Here is a 15,258-nt window from a genome sequence, read left to right on the forward strand (position 1 = left end):
CACGATTCACATATGCTATGACACTATTCATGAGTGACCCAAAAATTCTACCAGAGAGCTCCTTCAGCTGATAAACACCTTCAGCAAAGTGGCTGAATACAAAATTAACTCCAAAAAAAAAAAAAAAAAAAAAAAAACTGAAGCCCTCCTGTATACAAAAGACAAATAGGCTGAGAAAGAAATTAGGAAAACAGCACCCTTCACAATACCACAAATAACATAAAATACCTTGGTGTGACTCTTAGATCCCATTGCTCTTGAATTGCAGGTTGTTCCAAGCCACTACATGCTAGGAACCAAATTCAGGTCCTCTGGAAGAACAATACATGCTCTTAACCACAGAGCCATCTCTCTAAGCATGTGTAGTTTTCTTAACTCCCTCTTATGTAGCGCAAGGCACAGCGCCATTCACCCCTCATGTGTTGGGGGGGGGGTGGAATAGACTTGTAAAAATCCCTTTATTTCAACTCTAGTGGCCATCTTACCAGACTTTGATACCATGTCTCCACTAGAGCTTTTTTTTTTTTTTTTTCTTTCCCAATTAGCTTTGTTCTTCTAAATGTTCTCAGCTACCTGTCTTTAACATTTCTGATAAGAGTGTCATCTGTTGGGTAGGGATGTCACTCAGTGATAGATGTTACTGTAAAAATGTAGATTTACAGAAAGGAGCTGGTACAAAATTACTTTTCAGAAATGGCTTTATCAGGAGAGAGGGCCTCGTTACCATGGGGCATGAAGGAGGCAGGCCTTAAAGTAAAAGAACATTGGACAAGAAAAAAAAAAATCAAAGCATGGGAAGCATGGTAGAGCCTGCAGGAATGATGAGGGGCTTCTCTTGAGATCCTGAGAGAAGCTGTAATTGGAGCTATAACTACTAGCTGTGCCACATGACTGGGTTCCTGTGAGGAAGGATGTGAAAGAACCTTTGCTTCTAAAAAGAAAAGGGGCTTTTCTTGATTCTTTTAGATTCCTTTTCAGCAAGGTAGATAAGCTTTATACTATTGGCCTGGCGGCAGACACTAGGTCAGACATAAACTTGGCTTGTAGCTGGAAGGAGCAGAGGATGTGCACAACCACAGCATAGCATGCTTTCTTACAAGGTTTGATCAGAGACTGAGCTGCTGTGAGCTATGACCTCTGAGAGCTACAGGATTTGAGATCTAACAGAGTGCTTGCCCAGTATGTACAAGATTTGGAGTTTAATCCTTAGTATTAAGAAAAATACTAATTAAAAAAAAAATCTTGTACCTACCCACCCACATACAATGCCATTTGATTTAAACTCCTACTTGAAACAAATTGCAAGAATGTGATGGCTTTAAAAGTCCTCTATTAATGAAATTTCAGTGCTTCATTCTCATCAGATTTTCATTGTTCACTCCAAATTCCAAGCCTTTCACTTCCCACCACCATCTGCCATCTGCTTCCTCCACTACATTCTACAGTCTTCAAGACAAAACACATGCTAGCCCCTCAACATGCTTGCTTTTTCTTAGCTGTGTTGTTGTTGTTGTTTACTGTGCTTTTTAAGGGTAACTTGTAAGCTTGGTGTTTTGCATCATCAGAATAAATTTATGTGAATGGGGTTTTTTTTTTTAAGTTTTTTTTTTTTTTTTTTTTTCTTGCTGAGTCAAGCACAGTTTGGACATTTAGAAATAATCTAGAAAAAAGTTCAAGTTGAATCATGTTTGAAAGTAAATGCCAGTATAGGTTGCAAGGAAAATGCAAAACATGTCTGCTAACTAAACTGTCGCTCTGTAAGGTAGAGGAGAGATTATAGACAGGGCTATCTTGGTTGGCAGAATTGTGGAAAGTTTTATTATATAGAATTCCTGACTGACCAAGAAGACAAAGAGGAGCTTAAAAGCTAAATGGTTCCTGAAAAGGGATTATAATGCTGAAAGGAAAAGCACTGAAAATATGAGGTGCTGCCTTAACACTTAAACCTTGTTAAAAAAAAAAAGTGTTTTTTTATAAGTTTGTATGACATTTTCATTACAATATATGGCACCTCTTAATGTAGCTTCATGTTTATTTTGTTGCAAACAGGAAAAGGATATTCTCTGATGGTTTTATTTGGTGAAAGTCAGCTTATCACTAAATCAACTCGTACTCACCACAGTATAGTTACAGAGACTACATGTGACAGGAAAAGGAAACCAGATGAAGCTTAATGCTTGTCCTGCTAGATTCCTGTGCTTAGTCCATTTATCATCTTTTTGAGAATCTGTTGTCTAGGACCTAATTTAGTAACTATCCTACAAAAATGATTCCACATTCTTCTATCATCTCTTAATACTATCATTCTAATCCCCATGATTATTTTCTTTTTTGTTGACTATTGCCCATCCATTTCATTTGAGTCTTCATATTTACTCTTTTAGATACCCACCAATGGTACCCTGGGCGGTCTAGAACTCAGGGATTCAGTCTCTTGTATATTGGAATTGCAGGCATGAACCACCACACCCAATTAAATTTAGTCATGTATTCATTTTACAGTTTATGTAATTCCTAATGAGAGTCCTTATTTTTGCTTTACAAGTGCATGGTAGTCAAAGAAATAGGATTTCTTCTCTATGATACTGTCATAGTCCATTCAGGCTGGCATTTTTAAAATGTCATGCACTGGGTAGCTCACAAGCAGTAGAAATTCAGTTCTTGTGGTTTTAGATACTGGAAATTTCAGATTAAGGTATTGACAAATTTCATATCCTGTGAAAGACTTCTTTCTGATCTATTGATGGCACCATCTAGCTATTTTTTTCATGTGAAGAAAAGGTTGAATAAACTCCCTCCTGCCTCTTATATTAGGATACTACCCATTCATAAAGATTCCAATAACTTTATGAGTTTTTGGATGCCCATAAGCCCCACCTCCTAATACCATCATCTTGAAGTTAAGATTTCTTTCTCTCTCCTCCCCCCACCACCAATGGTTAAGTACACATTTTTGCAAGGACCTCTGTTTCAGTTTTAAGAACCTACTTGGCAGCTCACAACCATCTGCAACTTCTTTATATATATAAAATTTATTTAGTTTGTATCCCCTTCCTCATCTCTTCTTGGCCCCAACACTCCCTCCCTCTTCTTCTTTCATCTCCCCCATCCCCCTCCCGTAGTCCACTGAGAGGGAAAGTCCTCCTCCCCAGCCATCTGACCCTGGCCTATCAGATCTCATCAGGACTGACTGAATCCCCTTCCTCTGTGGCCTAGTAAGGCCACCCTGCCATGGGGAGATGATCAAAGAGCAGGCAACTAAATTCATGTCAGAGACTGCTCCTACTCCTTTTAGTTGGGGATCCACATAGAGACTGAGCTGCCTATGGGCTACAGCTGCATGGTCCTTGGTTGTGCATCAGTCTCTGCAGGGCCCATATTTTTTTTTTACTTTGTTGGTCGCCTTGTGGAGGTCCTGTCCCCTCCAGGTCTTTCAATCCCCCCCTTATTCCGTAAGACTCCCTGTACTCTGCCCAAAATTTGGCTGTGAGTCTCTGCATCTGCTTCAATCTCCTGGGTAGAGTTTTTTCTCTATGTTAAGAATTTAGAGTGTTAGAGAGATGGCTCCATGCTTAAGAACAGTTGTGGGTTTGTTTCCTAGCTCCTGTATAGCAGCAGCTCACAACCATCTATAATCCCATTGCTGGGGAGTCAGTTGCCCAATTCTGGCCTCTGAGCACCAGGTACACATGCAGTTCACTTAGAGCACATGCTGCCAAACCTTCATGCACATATAATTTTAATAAATAAATAAATAAATAAAGATTTTTTTTTTTTTTTTTTTTTAAGGGCCTAGGTGTATGGCTTGGCTAAAGGAACCCTGGGTGGCTCTGTATTTGATGCTTAGTAATGTTGAAAAGGGATAGAGACTTACCTGACATGTTGGGTTCAATCCTAGCACTTCATAAACTGAGGATAGTAGCATGTATCTATTATCCTAAGTAGCACCAAGAAGATCAGAAGTTTAAGGACATTCTTGACTATAAGTCTGAATTCAAGGCCCATCTGAGACACATGAAACCCTGTCTCAAAAAGGAAGAGAGCATAAGAGGGTCTAGGCCATAGCAGCAGATTGTTATAAGCCAGCCTTTTTAGGCTTAAAGGGACTCAAATTCTGTATTTAATCGGATTATTAAATACCTAAAGGTATGTAGGAATCTAAAGGTGGTATAAATTGTGCATGGAGTTGTTATCCACGGAATTAACAAAGGTCAAAAGAATAATATGCTGGCCACAGAGAAGGTGGAAACAGTTCTGACAGCTGGGAGGCTATATTTGGAGACCAGGATTCCTTTCCTATCTCTGCTCATTTGTTGCCCTATGGTTTTGGTGGTTTTTTGTTGTTGTTGTTGTTGTTGTTCTCTGTCTTTCCCTGTCATACTGTTGCTGGTACTCTTTGTTTCTCTGTTAAGCATGCTGTTTCTATTGTTGCATTCTTTTTTCTTGCTCTTATTCAGAGTTCTCCTGTCCATTTCCCTGCCTCTTCTCTTCTTATTCATTTTTAGTTTTGTTTCTATTTTTTAATTCTTTGAAACATTTATTGATGTTCACAATTCAATTCAGCTGCTCCCAACCCATTTTTCCATCTCTTCCTGGCTTTTTCTCCAGTATGTCTTCTTTCGTCTTAAGGGGGAAAACAAAAAACCTCACACCTGTGTACATATGCACATCTGTGTAACCCACTGAGCCTCGTTAGTGCTGCCGCATAAGCAAGGTTGTGAGATTATCTCCCGTGGCACAAGGAGCCTGCCAGTTCTACATCTCATAGAAAGGTAGCTTTTCCACTACTTCTTATGGCTCCTCAGCTATGATGGGACCTCAGGAGCAACTCCCCACTTTATGCTGGATTTTTTTTCCTTTATACTGACTTTTAATTTTATTCCAAAATACTTTCTAAATAAGAATGCCATGTTATGCTGGCTATTTTAACTGCCATGATCTTTCATAACATCTGATGCAGGGAACCGATCGCTTTGAGTGCAGTATGTTCTATACAAAGGAAGTGTTTCAGAACACCTCTCCCCATCCTCAGGCTAGTGCATCTCTTCTATGATGTCCCTGAGTCTTTGAGCTCAGGGAAAGGGCATTAATATAGACAATAAATGACCATAAAAGAGCAAAAAGAATGTAAGATCTTAAATGAAGTTGTCATAATCTCCACTAGCAGTCGTCTTTGAGTGCTTATAGTTATTATCAGGAATTCCTGTGCTCGGTTGTTTTCAAATAATATTCATGATTTTTTATTTACAGTATGGATTTTTTATTTACAGTTTTTGCTCCTAGTACTAACATTGATAAGTTTCCAAAGTTGTGGTTGTTAGGCTGATTTTAGAAATTGCTTTGAATAATCCTTACTCCTTATAATTTTTTTAGGCCCAGTAATATATTAGAAAGTGGTGGTATTTCTTTGGTTTTTATGCTAGTCCAATTTAGTGCTTTTTAGTATGGTTATACCCTTTTCAGAATCCTGTTCTGAGTCTCATGTTTGCCTGACTTTGTATTTTTATGATGAAATAATATCATTTTTCACAATAAGCAGCATGGATTAATAGGTATTCACTGGTTCATCTTTCCTGTACCTCCTGATTTAGAAAGCTTTGTTTTGGAAAAACAAGTGTTTATTGGAAAAATTATTAATACTCAATATTGTTTGTATCTTACATAAAGAAATAAAAAACAGTGATAAGCCTGTCCACCTAGGTAGAGAGATGTTTAATAAATAAGTATCTTTCCATTCTTGGACTTTTCCTTATGTTTGTCATTTAAGGCCCTGCTGCTCAGTTTACAGTATGATGTAGAATATTCTTAGATGAAATTATTTATTGAAATTACTTTCTGTAGGCTACAGAGAGCGAAGTAGGAGATGTAGACCTAACACGTCTTCCAGAAGGACCTGTTGATTCTGAGGATGAAGAAGAAGAGGAAGAAGAGATAGATCGAACAGATCCACTGCAGGGTCGAGATCTTGTTCGAGAATGTCTTGAAAAGGAACCTGCAGACAAAACTGATGATGATGTTGGTAAGAAATATATCTGTGTTCAAGGCCAGCCAAGCTTCCACAAAAAACAAACCAAACAAAAAAAAAAAAAAGATAATTCTTTTCACATAAGCATTTAAAAAAAAAAATCACTAAACAGTAGTTTATTCATTCCATTATAGAGTTTGGTAAACTTCAGATTACAAAACCAAAGTTAATATAATTTTGAATATCTTCAAGAAACCAGTGACATCTTAACTGAGGTGGACATGAACATAGGGTTGATGTCTACTGAGGAAGGTCAAATTCCTCTAATATGTGAAAATATGATGAGATATACTTTCTTAGCCATTGAGGAAGGAATTTTCTTTCTTGAGGAAATGATACTAGTTCTTTTTTGTAGGTCTTTTCCATTCTTCTTTCCTTGGTTTCCCCTTTCCTCAGAGCTTCTTTAGACATCTTTGCTCATCCATAAAATCCTGATGTTCATCCCTGTAAAGGCCAAGGAAATGAAGCGTACCCATGAGTGCAAAATGTGTTGTGATTTGGATACCAGTCATAGGTCTCTTTCCTTTTGGCCAAGAGCTGCTCACTGAACAGGTTTACCACTTTCATGGACTTTTAATCAATAGGCTACTTCACCAAAGATCCAGGCACTCAGACAAGACATGCGCAGTGTATATTCTGAAAGCAAAGACATTTCTTAGGCAATAAAGAACAAGATTCCCTGCTCCCAACCTTGCTTGCGAGCATCTGAAGACTTCACATAAGCATTTTTAACATTCTATGTAAAATAGTCTATTGCCACATAACCAGTTAAAACAATACACATTTTTTTTATTTCATAGTCTTTGTTGATTGGGAATTCAGGAAGAATTAGCTAGATAATTCTAGCTTAGAATCCTCAAGTGATAGAATGAACATGCAGGCTTCAGTCATTTACTTCTTTACTGGAGTGTGTGAAAATCTCTCACGTTCAAGATGACTGCTCATGACTACTCTGGCACAGGACGAAAGTTCCATACCAGCTAGTCTTCTTTGTAGCCTGTTCACTCACCCTATCAACATGGCAATAGGTCTCCTCTAGCATGGGTCCAGGGTTAGTAAGGTAGATAGAAGCCTTAGTGTCTTTTATGAATCTCATCACTTCTGCCATAACCATTACACTGTGCAAACCTGAGGCAGTATGTGTAAAACATTGGCATCAAGAGGTCAGGTCATTGTGAGCCATTTTGAGACTTGCTGTGTTTATAAAATAAAAATACTGATTTCGTGTCAGTAATTTTTCTCTTCTTGTTCATAAGACATTTAAAGCTGACTAATACCTCAAGTCTGTGAAGTAATTTTTAAATGAGTTTCAACTGTATTTGTCTTACCCTCATTTGTGTGTTAAAACTATAGATAAAGCTTTTTGCATATTCCTTAATTTTTTTACAGAACTAGTTAATATACTTTAATTGAAAATTTGAAATTTAAGATGTTGATGTGTTTTTAAGTAATTAAATTTACTTAGTGTCAATTACATATTGCTAGTTCAGTTAAGATTTTTCGCTTGGATTTTCTTTTTATAATCATATTGCTGTTCACATTAGAAGTCAATGCTAGTGAAAATTATAACTTTCACCAGCAATGGTCAATATATTTGAACATTCCCTGCCATTATAAAGATAGAGTATTGTTAACCGCTGTTAGACTCATGCTCTCCAGATCTGCAAAGACCCTAGTTTGATGAATTCTGATTTCCTGTGAGTGCATTGCTTCTTTGTGTGGCCATTTCTGTTGACGCTTGTTTAGCATAGTGCAGGTATGCATGTGTTTCTCTCATATTTATCTTCATTAGTCAAATGTTTTCACCAGAAAATAGCCTCAGAAACCCATAAACATTTACTAAAAAGTTAACTGGTTGATATAACAAGTTTGGAGCTATAGATCACTTTAGATATCCCTATTTTACTGACTTTTACCAGTAGAATTAAGAAAAAAAGTTTAGCCTAAAAATCATAGACAAAAGGGTTTTTGCAAATCTGTTAGATCCAAGAGTAGCACTGAACTACACCCCCAATCTAGTGTCATCTCTAGCTTGGGGAAATCACATAGGTGTTATAGTTTCATTTGGACCATTGTGCTTTCCTGGTTCTCTTGAATGTTTTGAATGAAATCTTTCAGTTCCGTGTATTTTTATGTGAGGGTAAATATACAGTCTATAAAGGTGTATGTACACACATATACTAAATTAACTTGAGGGTTTTTTTTTAATTATTTTTATGTGATAGCTATGTTGCCTGCATGTACGTCTGTGCATGATATGTATACAGTATGTGGAGGTCAGAAGGTGTCAGATCCTTCAGAATTGGACTTAAAACAATTGTGAGCCACCATTTGGGTTTTGGGAATCGAACATAGGTTCCCTGAAAGAGCAGCCAGTGCTCCTAACCACTGAGACATGTCTTCAGCCCATGTTTGGTTTGGTTGTTTTGTTTTGTTTATATGAACATGATATATCTTGATTTTCTTGCTTTAGCAGCATAACTTCCTAAGTTGATTAACAAATATAATATTGAATTATAAAATTTATTGTACGTTAAAATAGCATCCTTGATCTTTATACTAGAATTTCTGTTTGCTCACAGAACAGTTACTTGAGTTCATGCACCAGCTGCCTGCCTTTGCAAACATGACCATGTCTGTAAGAAGAGAGCTCTGCTCTGTCATGATTTTTGAAGTAGTGGAGCAGGCTGGAGCTGTTATTCTTGAAGATGGACAAGAGGTAGGACAGCAATTTAAGTGCTACATTTGAATTTAAATTATTGTGAGTGAATACTGAGTCAGGGCAATTAATTTTTAAAGAGATAAAAATGTTTTGGTTTTTTTTTTTCTCTACTCTTTTTTTTTTTAATTGTTGGTTTTCTAGTGATGGACTTTATGCAAGATAGGTATTTAGTCAATAATTGGATTTTTAATATTAAAAATTAAGATTCTTTTAAAGAATTCTTTATTGTCAGTTTGTGTATATATATTGGTGTTATCGAGATTCAGTCCCCTGTCCATTGTCTGTGAATTGAAAGGAGAAGCAGTGTGTTGGTGCTGATGCTTACCTCCCAGTGGGTGTGACAAGACTGTAGTGTGGTGGTTCTCAAGCTTCCTGATGCTGGGAGCCTTTACTGCACACAGCTCCTCGTGTTGTGCTGACTCCCAACCATAAAGCTGCTGCTTCATAACAGCAGTTTTGCTACTGTGATGATTTGTAATATAAATATCTGTGTTTTCTGATGGTCTTAGGTGACCTCTGTAAAAGGGCCATAACCCACAGATTGAGAACCACTGCTGTGGTGGGACTGGAAAACCCTACTGTAAGATTGAGGCTAAAAAGTGAATTACCAACGGTAGTTGTGTACTACTAGTAAATTGTTTCAACATTTCTGTAAATTAATTCAGAAATATTTGTATTCACAGTCTCTAAACTTGTTCTACTTTCTGTTTTCTCTCTTTAGAACATAATAATAATAATAAAAAAGCTCAGGAGTTATCAAAAGATGCTTTCTATTTGTAATAGAAAGAACTGAGTATGCCAAACTATGGGTTACAAACAAGCAATACCTAGTCAAATGAATATATAACCATGAAATAAAAGGTTCTTTGTGATGCTGGATATCAAACCTAGCATACAGGACCAAGTGATGTCCCGCTCAGCTGTGTACTCCACACCCTCACATTCTTTTTAAATTGCTAGAAATTCTTTCAAAGATCTTTCTCCAGCTTTATTTGCATGTTTCGTTTGTACACCTAATAAGATACACATCCCTAGGAAGTTGGAGTATTGTGGGTTTGGTTTGGTTTGTCTTTTAAAAAGACAAGATAGGCACTGGAGAGATTTGCCACCAAGTGTAAAGACCTGAGTTCAGTTCCCAAAACCTGGATATGATTGCATGCACCTTCAAACCCAGCACTGAGGAGGTGGAGACCTGAAAATCCCTGAGGCTCATTGGCCAACCAGCCCAGCCTGCTTGGCAAGCCATAGGCCAGAGACCCTTTCTAAAAAAAATTAAGTATATGGTATATGCAGAAAGACAGCCAAGGTTGTCCTCTGGCCCCCAAATATTTTCACACATGCTTACACACATGCATGCCTACGCACATACATACACAAACAAAAATAAACCTCAGGTGAGGTTGACCTCTAGTCTTCACATGTACACACACACACACACACACACACACACACACACACACACTCAAAAGCAAAATAATCTAAGTATATTCAACAGCTTAAAATAATGTATGTGCAAACAAATAAAAGCTCTTTAGACAGTAGGATTTTAAGCAGCTTTTCTTTTCCATAAGTTTTTATGTTCTCTAACTCTCTACAGTTATTTTAGCAAATAAGTTTTTTCTGGTTGGACAGGATGCATATCTTCAGTCCGAGGGAGGCAGGCAGATAGATCACTATGTGTTTGAAGGCAGTCTGGTCTATATAGCAAGTTCCAGGACAGCCATGACGGAGTAGAGTTGTCTCAAAAATAGATAGGTAGGTGGGTAGGTAGGTAGGTAGGTAGGTAGGTAGGTAGGTAGATAGATAAAAGTTTTGGCTGTCAGCTTCCTACTGTGTGATACTTCTGTAGATATAGGAATATGGTGGTTGGGGGAAAAAAACAGTCTCATTTTTAATAGTTCAAACAATCTATAAATCCTACCATGAGTGTTTTTGTAGTTCAGTAACAAAAAAATAGACTTTCTAAAAAGGTCTTTTTGTCACCTAGTTATTACTCAGATTTGCATTGAAATTGTTGAAAGTTTAGGCTAATGAGGAGGGATGGCTATTAAAGAACAAATGTTCTTTCACTGATATACAGCAGACCTTTAAAATACAACTCTGGTCTGGAGAGATTGCTCAGTGGTTGAGAGCATTTAGTGCTCTTGCAAAATACCCAGGTTCGATTCCCTTCAGTTACATGGTGGCTCACAACCATCTATAACCTTAGTTCCAGGAATCCAACAGTCATGCACATGGTTACATATACATCCATATAGCCAAAACATTAATACACAGAAACTAAAGTCTTTAAAATTAAAAGTGTGTGTGTATGTGTGTGATCTCCCAGGCCAGCAATATGGTTCCGTGGGTAAAGCTCCTTGCCATCAAGCCTGACCTGTCTTCCATCCCTGGTACCCACATGGTAGAAAGAGGGAACCAATTCCCACTATTTGTTTTCTAGCCTCCTCACAAACATTGTGGCACACATGTGTGAGCACACACACACACACCAAAAATAAATTAAAATATTATAAAAATGTATCTCCCTCATGTTAAATGATTTCATATAAGTGAAGAATTGTTTTTAATATTAGCACAAATTTGTAATATTTTTTGATGTTCCTTAAAATTCAGGCTTTTGCTAGTTTTTATCATTAGAATGATTGTGTGTTGAACACTGTATTAAGCATTTTGTCTTAATTTGGCATTAATTTGCCCATATTCTTCAGGAATTCTATATTACTTTTTTTTTTTTTACAGCTGTTTTAGCAATAAACTGAGGCCTAGTGACATTATATAACTTGATGAAAGCCACTGTGCTGCCCATGATAGGATCTAGATCTAAGAATTTGTGCTTCTAATAGACGGCTTAGCATTTGAGAGGGCAAGGTGTTCCTCAAAGGGACAGAAGATAGCTCACAATTGTCTGTAAGTCCAGTTTCAGAGGTTATGAAGCCCTTATCTGGCCCCCTGAGACACACATGTTGTGTACATAAATACATACAGGTAAATACTCAAGCACATAAAATAAATTGTCCTTACAATATTGGCCAGTTATGAAATTCCTTTGTTGACTAAAGGAAGAAAGTGAAAGAAACCAGCTGTTTTGTATAGTCAAAGCATAGGGTGTTGACCAACTACTAGATAATAGAGCTAGTTCTCCTCTCTCTCTCTCTCTCTCTCTCTCTCTCTCTCTCTTTAAGAAAGGGTTTCTCTGTGTTTCCTTGGCTATCCCGGACTCGCTTTGTAGACCACACTGGCCTCGAACTCACAGAAATCCTCCTGCCTCAGGCTCCCAAGTACTGTGATTACAGGCATGTACCACAGTGCCTTGCTCTTTTTCTTTTTTAAGTGATGCATTATCTGTATTTTTCTAAATTGTTATTCAAAGTGAACTTAATCACTGTCCTTTTTAAGAATCTAACACCTTTATTTTTCTCTATAGCTTGACTCATGGTATGTCATTTTAAATGGCACTGTAGAAATTAGCCATCCAGATGGGAAAGTTGAAAATCTATTCATGGGAAATAGTTTTGGAATTGTTCCTACTCTGGATAAGCAGTACATGCATGGAGTTGTCAGGACCAAAGTTGATGATTGTCAGGTAAGCTGACCGCTGCCCAATGTTCTCTCTTCCTTTGAGACTGGAAATGGCTGAGTTATACTCTTTCTTCCTCAAATTAAAACAGCTGTCGTTGAGAACTAGGATTTTCAATAGCCTCGGTTGACAAGAAAAAGTAGATTTTATATCTCTCTAATTTTGTTGAATTAAGCAAAGTATAAATTTTTAAGAAAATGTTCCAAATAAATGTTGCTTTATTTGAACATTCAAAGTCTTATTATCCAGTTCAGGCACTTTCTGTTTTCAAATAAGGAAGGAAATAGGAACTTGTGAGTTGTTTGTTTCTGACTTACTCCTGCTTCATGATTTCTTTGCATAGTGTCTGTTTGAGAGAAGTAGATGTTCACTTCTCCTTTTAGAGCAGAATTCAGATGATTGCACTGTGGTCTCTCTTTGTGTGAATTATTTACCTTGATTTTTGTTCAGGGTTAAACAAATTGAATGAGACAGAACCGATGCCACTTGATATCTTACATTTGTGCTGTGCCTTGGTGCATAGTGATGTGTTTATGTACTATAGGTTCATTAACTGTCCCCATGTTGTTCTTGGGCAGTTTGTCTGCATAGCCCAACAGGATTATTGGAGAATTTTAAATCATGTGGAAAAAAATACCCATAAGGTTGAGGAAGAGGGAGAAATTGTCATGGTACATGAGCACCGTGAACTAGACCGGAGTGGAACCAGGAAAGGACACATAGTAATCAAGGTGGGTGTTTTTACTTCTTATTCTAGAAACTTCATTTAGATCTTTCCTCTTGCTTTAAAAAATAAACAGGCTTTAAAGCACTTTTTTGAGTAATGTAAAATTCTTCACTAGCATGTTGACATCTAATTCAGTTAATGTGTTGGTTCTTCCATCCCTTTTCTTAGCTAGTTCTTCCAAATTTGAATGATGAAGGATAATATTGCTGTTTAATATTAAGCATTTTATCTAAATTGATATAATGTTATTTTAGATTATACTGGCCAAATCTTTTCTTCTTGTATATATAAGCCCTTGATAGTGGGTGTTGGTCTTTGAAACAAGCAGTGTTAGCGGCGAGACAGGAACAGGAAATTTTAAAGACTAGCCACAGACACATAGAGTCCACAATGAAGATGCGGAGCTCCTTTTAGCTTGCAGTCGGCTTTGGCCTCTCTGAACCTTATTTTAAATTAAAAACAGAAGAGATATGGGAAGTAAGGTTATGACTGAGTGTAAATCAGAAACTTTAGCATAATTACAGTTAAAGCAGCAATCTTACTCTACATCTTACTCTTCTGTGTTCTTTGTAATTTTTCTCTTTGAAAACCTCTAGATACAAAGTAGAGCAAGTATAGTTGAAAATTAAATACGTGTTTCTTTTTTTAAACTATTCTTGTTTGAAAAAATATGTCATTAATTGGCAAATAGACAACTTAGTCGCATATCTGCTATATCGGTTCTTTCTTGGGAATCGAATTCTTAGAGCTGTCTCTTAGTATAAGCTTTATGCGTAAAAAGGTTGACAGGGTGTGGGATTGCACACCTGTAATCATTCCAACACTGGAAAAGGTATAGGAAAGAGGAGATGGCGTTTAAGACTAGCTTCAGCTATATATAAAGCAAATTCAAGGCATACTCAGCTATATGAAACTGTGTTTCAAAAAAAATGGAAGGAAGGAAAACATAAATAAAATACACATCATCGTTGTGTCGTTGGCAAAGACCCCTAGTTTTTAATAGTTTCATACTTAAAAGTTATAACAACTAGGGAGGTAGCTCATTTTATTAAAGGGTTTGTCACACAAATGCAAATATAAAGATCTGAGTCTGTTCCCCAGAAATCATGTAAAAATCTGGGTACTGTGGTGTGCACTTGTAATTGAAGCAGTGGGGAACCAGAGACAGGAGGGTCCCATTATCTCAGTGGCCACCCAGCCTAGCCTAATTGGTGAGCTCTGGATTTAGTGAAAGACCTGGTCTCAAAATATGATAGAGAACAGTTGAGGATGATATGTACAATTGACCTTTAGCCTGCACATAGCCATGTGCACATTTCAAGAACAATGCTCTGTCAGTCAGATTCCCCCACTTATATTTATTCCATTTGCCCGGTTTTCATCAGAATTCTTTTCAACTGAGACATTTTATAAATGCAGTGTCTCAACATTACTAAAAGCAAGAACACTCCTGCATAAACATCATAGAGTTTTCCAAGAATGGAAATGTACATTGCTGAGGTAATATAGTCAATCTGAAGTCCCCAGTGAATTCTCATCAATGTTCCCAGTAATGTTGTAGTTGTATTTCATTGTCATGCCACTTTGGTCCACTTCAGTTGCTTGATCTTTCTTTTGTTGTTCCCCAGCAGACTTAAAGAATGCACATCTTATATCCTGCCACATTTACTCATGACCAAACTACAGTCAGTTTTCAGTAAGGAGTTTCACTATAATTAACACTCTTTGTGCATTTGGTGCAGTGTTGGCACACCTTCGTCTAGGGAATCTAACCTTGACCTCATGTCCAGATGCCAGGACTTTTTTAATGTAAGATCACCATTTGTGACACTTCATAATTGATGAGGGGAAGAGATGTTCTGAGATGATCATCAGGGTACTGCCTCCAATTTTTGGATAGTAACAGTAAGGTGCAAACCTCTTCCCACCTGTTTTCATTATTTTTGATGACTCCTGCTGAAAGTGGTGTTTTCCTGATTTCTCTTATAAAACCTAATTGTCATTCTTTAATTTATGCTTGGTATGGTCATACTTTCTTACCATCAGTATGTTTCTAATGCTCAGGTATTTTCTGAGATATAACCAGTGAAATGATGCACAGGCAGACACTTTTATTTTTTTTTGAAGTGCCCTCATTAGTCTTGGAACACTTTCTGATTTTCTGCAATCAGTAAGATTATCATGAACTTCCCTTTTTTTTTTTT

General features: G+C 37.2%; 1 protein-coding gene and 1 pseudogene across 1 annotated transcript in view; one reads left to right on the forward strand and one right to left on the reverse strand.

The window, feature by feature from the left end:
* Rapgef6 (Rap guanine nucleotide exchange factor 6) overlaps nucleotides 1-15,258 on the forward strand; it is a 116,780-nt gene that overhangs the window by 93,768 nt on the left and 7,754 nt on the right. Inside the window, exons 8-13 of the mRNA XM_055602841.1 lie at nucleotides 5,842-6,019; nucleotides 8,608-8,744; nucleotides 12,175-12,333; nucleotides 12,906-13,058; nucleotides 13,844-13,886; nucleotides 14,797-14,863. Coding sequence (XP_055458816.1) covers nucleotides 5,842-6,019; nucleotides 8,608-8,744; nucleotides 12,175-12,333; nucleotides 12,906-13,058; nucleotides 13,844-13,886; nucleotides 14,797-14,863 — 737 coding nt within the window. The remainder of the gene's footprint in view (nucleotides 1-5,841; nucleotides 6,020-8,607; nucleotides 8,745-12,174; nucleotides 12,334-12,905; nucleotides 13,059-13,843; nucleotides 13,887-14,796; nucleotides 14,864-15,258) is intronic.
* LOC129673123 (28S ribosomal protein S33, mitochondrial-like) lies at nucleotides 6,364-6,677 on the reverse strand (annotated as a pseudogene).

This window comes from Psammomys obesus, unplaced genomic scaffold, assembly GCF_907164565.1.
Source record: "Psammomys obesus unplaced genomic scaffold, mPsaObe1.curated_primary_1811, whole genome shotgun sequence".
NCBI lineage: Eukaryota > Metazoa > Chordata > Mammalia > Rodentia > Muridae > Psammomys > Psammomys obesus.